Source organism: Sorghum bicolor, chromosome 1 (assembly GCF_000003195.3).
Source record: "Sorghum bicolor cultivar BTx623 chromosome 1, Sorghum_bicolor_NCBIv3, whole genome shotgun sequence".
NCBI lineage: Eukaryota > Viridiplantae > Streptophyta > Magnoliopsida > Poales > Poaceae > Sorghum > Sorghum bicolor.
This window is the reverse complement of record NC_012870.2, coordinates 46,836,350-46,842,298: the sequence shown is the minus strand read 5'-3', so window position 1 is coordinate 46,842,298 and position 5,949 is coordinate 46,836,350. Positions and strand designations below refer to the sequence as shown.

The window sequence follows — 5,949 nt, the reverse complement described above, 5'->3', positions numbered from 1 at the left end:
ATATGGTGTCAAACAACAGATTTCAGATTATTTACATACTACTATTACCATAAAGAAGGGTGACACCAAAGTAGAGCACCAGCACAAGCATCAATTAATTACTATGATTTTAATAAGAAAACAAGCCATATCTCAATCACAAATTACATACCACAGATGCAGTACTCCAAAAATCATGCAATATTTATTATAGCATTCTAATACCACACAGAGACTACCATAAAAATTTCATGGCAAAAGGAGCAGTAAAACAAAAGATATGAATTTACTCCTGAATAACAAGATTAAATCCTAATAATTATTTTTCCCAGAAAACATGGTTCATTTTATATTTTTACAAAACAATAGACATCTCAAAGAATCTCATAAAATTGGTTTCACAATTTTTGGATCTAAGAAACAGGAGATATGATTTTTGCAAGAAAGCCAGAAACCTGGATTTGAATAAAAGAAAAGGAGGGAAACGAGGTGACAATGACAGCGGGTCCCGCCTGTCAGGGTCGTCTTCCTCACGGCCGAGGCGACTCTCGCCGGCGATTTCTCTGCGACGGCGAGGTTCCCGGCCAAATCAAGGGTACCAACGTGACCGTCAGACCCTTGCGACTCGATTGACCCCCTTTTCCCCGCGGCGGAGCCACCGGAAATGGCTTGCCGTCGACCATGGCGGCTCGGCAGAGGTGCTCGGCGTTACGTCGGAGCTCTCAGGCCGGTAGAGCGCGACCTAGGGTTTCCTAGAGCACCAGCGGACTACGGCGAAGCTTCCTAGGTAGGCGACTTGGCTTGAGACGGGGTGGAAAGAGTTGGCCACGAGAGAGCCCAACTCCGGCGGAAACACGGCGGCGCTGCACGTCGTGTCCGGCGACGGTGAGCGCGGTAGAGCGTCCACCAAGTGGCGCAAACATTCGCTAAGGACCTAAGCTACATCTAGGACCTAACCAGACAAGACGAGAGGCTCCGAGGAGCTCGGCATTGAGTTCGCCGAAGAAGAAGGTCACGGCGACCCGATTTAGGGGAAGTTGGAAATGGCGGCTCACCGGTGGGTTTCACGGCGAGTTAGCGGGTGGAAGGTGGAGAGCGGTTCACGGCGGAGCTGTGAGCGAGGTTTGGTGGACAGCAGCGCAGCGAGGAGCGCGTACGAGCTCGCCGGAGTGAGCTCGCGACGGTGAGCTCGCTGCGGCCGCGTTTCTGGCGAGAGAGGGCGAGGCAGAAAGGAATGAACGCGTCCACTTCGCCCGAGGTGTCGCTGTGGAGGTCATGCGCGCGCTGGGAGCTGACGAGCGGGCCCAGGAGCGATGTACGGATGCCAAATGTCGACGGAGCTCTGCCGCCGGTCGGCCACGTCGACGAGCTCGGCCTCGATTCAGTTAATGTGATGACTGTCTGATAGAGCGACTTTGACGATGATTAACTCCCAAACCGGAGCAAGTTACGAGACGGTGTAGTTAACAAAGTTGGAGTACTAGCTGAGTTCTACAACATTGTCAACTGGAGCAAGAGCCAGATCGGCCTGGATTGAGAGATATGAAGTTTTCAAAATCGATCAAGCAAACTGCTGCATCCCTGGACTTAGAAAAAATTTCTAAGTGTTGGAAACAGCCCCAAATCTACCTTGTGGGTCACTTTTAAGCTAGTTGTGATCATTTTCATGAGATGGCCATAAAACAACTTTTGTTCCTTATAAAATTTTCTACAACTTTGATGTCGAAAGTTTTGATATGCAAACATTTTACGAAACACTTTTTAAAAGCCTAAAAAAGAGGTTGCTAGGGCTTATACAAAGAAGTATGACTTAAGTGATTATTTTGGAGAAGTGATCAACATGAACATTATTCCTAAGGTTGAGTTAAGCATAGATAAGCTAATTACCAAGGCTTAACACATAAGCATGAGCATGGTTCTCACAAACATAAGCATAGGAAGTATGATTAAACAAGTTAGAGCACACTTAAGCATAAAATGACATGGCTCAAGGTAGATGATGATCATGATATGCTTGAGTAGATGATAATGCTCATGTTATGCATGTGATTGATGCAACCATAACACTGGGGTGTTACACTTAAGGACCGTCAACAGGGGACACCACGATGCTACCCTTTCCCACAAGAGAAAGGAGGAAGAAGAAGGACGGAGATGAACAGTTCCTCCGCTTCGCGGAAATGGTCGAAAAGACACACGTCAGTGTACCGTTGATGGATGTCTTGCATATTCCGTCCTACTCCAAGTTCATCAAGGACATCATCAACAAGAAGCGACCATTGCCGTCCACTGAAGTTGTCAAGCTGACAGAAGAATGTAGCGCAGCTATACTCAATGAGCTGCCCGAGAAGAAGCAGGATCCTGGGTGCCCCACAATCTCTTACTCAATTAGGGCCCAACAATTCGACCACGCCCTATGTGATTTGGGGGCGAGTGTGAGCGTCATGCCGAAATCAGTCTATGATAGGATGAACTTCACCAACTTGGAGCCAACCACCATGACACTCCAGTTAGCAGACTCGTCAGTCCGATACCTGGCAGGGATTGCTCAAGACATCCCTGTCAAGATCAGAGGATACTATGTTCCAGTGGATTTTGTGGTGCTCAACATGGAGCTCACTAAAGAAACACCACTAATCCTGGGAAGACCATTCTTGAGTACAGCTGGAGCACAGATTGACGTTGGGGCTGGAGAAATCCGCTTCAACATTAATGGCTAAGAAGAGAAGTTCGAGTTCAGGCCACGCCATCAACAAGAGTGCAATATGATACGCATCCTCTATGGGCCAAACCCCCAAGGCATCAGGTTGGTTGAGATCCAGCCTCAACTCATTAAAAATACAAAAATATCTAAGAAAAAGCCAAAGCCAAAAGAAAAGGTGGCTCCTAAGAAAAATAATAAGGAGCAGAAAAAGAAAATAGCTCCTAAAATGAATGAAAAGAGGGACGAAGTCCCCAAGCCTTCACAACCGAAGCAGGTGTGGAAACCAAAGCAGAAGGTTGAACAAACTTCAACACCTCCAAAGGTGATACTGCTAAAGTGGAGGCCCAAGCAGGTGCAACCGTCTACTCCTCCCAAGATGGATGTGCCATCATCAAGCAAGAAGTAATGGAAGAAGAGTCCCGCTCAACGGAGTATAAAGATGAGCCCTTGCCGAAGGTAAATCGGTAAGTTATCCCTAGGTAAGTTTTTACTTATAAAAAAATATATAAATATATATTTTCTTTTGACTTATTTATTTATTTTGAATAGATTCTTTCTATTTATGTTTTGAATAAATGGTGCATTTGTTGTATTTATGAGTAGTCCATATTGCCCCTATGATCTTTTCTTCATTTTTGAATCTTTGTGATCATGGGTATCAATCACTCATAAATCCATGATAGTGTGATACCTTTTAGAAAGTTTTCAAAATTCAAAACTCTATCCCACACACTATCACTCTGATTCCAGTGCGCATCATGATTGATCGTAACCAGTATTGTGAAATACTCAGAGAGGGAAAGAAATACTCGAAAGACTGAGGCCGACTGGTGGACCCAGTGGTGCGGGCGCACCCCCAGGTCCGCCAATCGGCCCCAATCTTTTTCCCTTCCTCTTTTGCACTGATTAGCATCATGTCCATGGTTACGATGAAGTTGTTTCCAGATCAGAGACTGCGTTAGCACCTATAAAATCTTCCATAGGCCTCTTCTCTTCTCACACCAACCATTTCTCATCTTTCTCTTGTGAAGATTGCTAAGCTATCTCATTCTTCAGTAGTGACCATGTCTAGCTATGCCCTCTCGCTGATCAATGCTCCCAAGACCATAGCCAATCTAGACATAGCACCTTACCAAGAGAGTTCTAGCAAGGAGGTCCATGTTGAGAAGAGAAAGTTGTTAGCGTTGTTACTAGCAAACCACAAAGCGCCCACCAATAGCGCCGCCAACATACCTGCTACTGCCCGTTCATCCACTAGCAACATAGGACTTAAGAGAAAAGCCCCTAGTGGTGATAGGCAAGGCAATCATGCTGGTAGCAAGATGGGTGGCAAGGCCAAGAAGACGGAATCGTCCAGTACTCTCCCTAGGATCAGGAGGCACTTGCCACAACCGTCAATCAAGCGTCGTGCAGGACAGTACGAGAGCAGCGATGAAGAAGATGATCCCAATATCATCGCCAAGCTTTTAGCTAAGCAGGCTAGCCTACGTGCTGAGTTACGGGTTTTAGAAGACGACCTAGAGGAAAAGAACACTGAGATTAGGAACCTCAGTGATGATGTTAATAGGTTTTGCTTCAAGTTTAATACTAAACTTAGAAAGGTCGCTGAAGCCTTAGGTGTTGGTCGCCTTGTTGAAGATCTTTAGACCACACCTCCTACACGAATCTTTGTTTAGGCACATTTTTCCTTTTCACAATATTTATGTTTCAAATATTTTTTCCCGTCCAATGTAATGTGCCTATTCAAAGTTATCAATAAAAAAAAGTTTGTTTATCTTGTGCACTTGTTTTCTATATATATTGTGACTAACCATGACAGGAAAGAAAACAAGTGTGGGGGAAGGACTATTCAATTAAAAATCTCGGTTTGTGAAAACCCTCTTCCCCAAAAAGATTTTCAAATGAAATGTTTAAAAAGATGTTACCTTCATACTCCATCGAACATGTCTCCTATGTTCAAATATGTTTTTGCATACTTCTTATTCTTAGCTAATATCCCTAGAGATTTATGAACACTTGTTATAGGGACCCCATTTTATCTAAGTAATTGATGTATGTGATATAGTAGGATGACATGATGCTTGCTGGTTCTTGCAAAGTAGTTGGGTTTTCTTTTATAAAAAGCAAAATTCAATAGCAAGTTTCTTGAATAATCAAGCTTTATTCCTACCATGGCCAAATATTTGTTCATGATTAAACCTTCTACATATGCTGCTTGCTCTGTGTTGAGTTTGGTCAAATTTTTGGACCGCTGTCCAAAGATGTTTCATGCCTCTAAAATCAGAATTCACTTGCACCCACCATATAAAATGTCACAGAACCGACCAAATTATAAGAGTTCAAGTGTAGAAACGATCAACTAGCAATCAAGTTTCGAGACTTGATCCCATATAATCCCGGTAGTAAACTAAAATCACGAAGAACTTCAAACCAACTTGCAACAAACCAAGATCGTAATAGTTCAACATAATACAACGGATGTTACATAGTCATTCATTGCCGACGAAGCGGCACCACATCGGAGTTACTTAGTTATTACAACACAAGTTTTGGAGTAGCGGAAGCAAAATAGTTTACACACGCCCATTTCATAAGTTCTTGTTACTGCAAGAGTCTCATCTCATCCACCAAAAGCATCAAGGTACGAAGTCGTTAGAGGACCGTGCCCAACGGTTTAGTCCTCATCCCCAGCGGGATGGAAACAGGTCTTGCAGAAGCCATCATAAAAGACATCATCTGCAACAGGTGGGAATAAACCCTAAGTACGAGGATGTACTCAGCTAGACTTACCCGTCTAGTCAAACATAAAGACACCAAGGATCATGCAAGGCTGAGTACAAAGTGTAGCTGGCTTGACTCAACATTTGCCAAAAGCTTAAGTGGATACTACACCATTTGTAAAAGCATCATATTAATCATCATTAGCCTACCACTAGATTAGCACCTAGACTAAACACTTCACTTATTTATTACAAACAATAATAACCATATCAAGTTCATCATATGTTCTTCCTTGCTATCATCAACATCATTATCAAGAACCATTGTACTTAGTGAATGCTACGTTTGCCGCTGCTCTGTCAAGTTCTCACTATCCGGGAGAAATGGCGATTCGAATCGATTCCTATCAGCTAGAGGGTTATTCCTAGCACTCACCCAAGCATCCCTCGTCGGAGAGCAAACGGGTCACCTTTGGTACGACTCAGGAATCGTGGCTCCGATCAGCGCCGCACTCCCAGGGCTATCACTCTGCCAGGGAGGTCAGG

At 44.1% G+C, this 5,949-nt stretch overlaps 1 protein-coding gene across 1 annotated transcript; it reads left to right on the top strand.

Moving 5' to 3' along the window:
* LOC110431963 lies at window positions 2,088–2,699 on the top strand. The gene has a single exon (XM_021451833.1). The coding sequence runs from the start codon at window positions 2,088–2,090 to the stop codon at window positions 2,697–2,699; it is 612 nt and encodes a 203-aa protein (XP_021307508.1).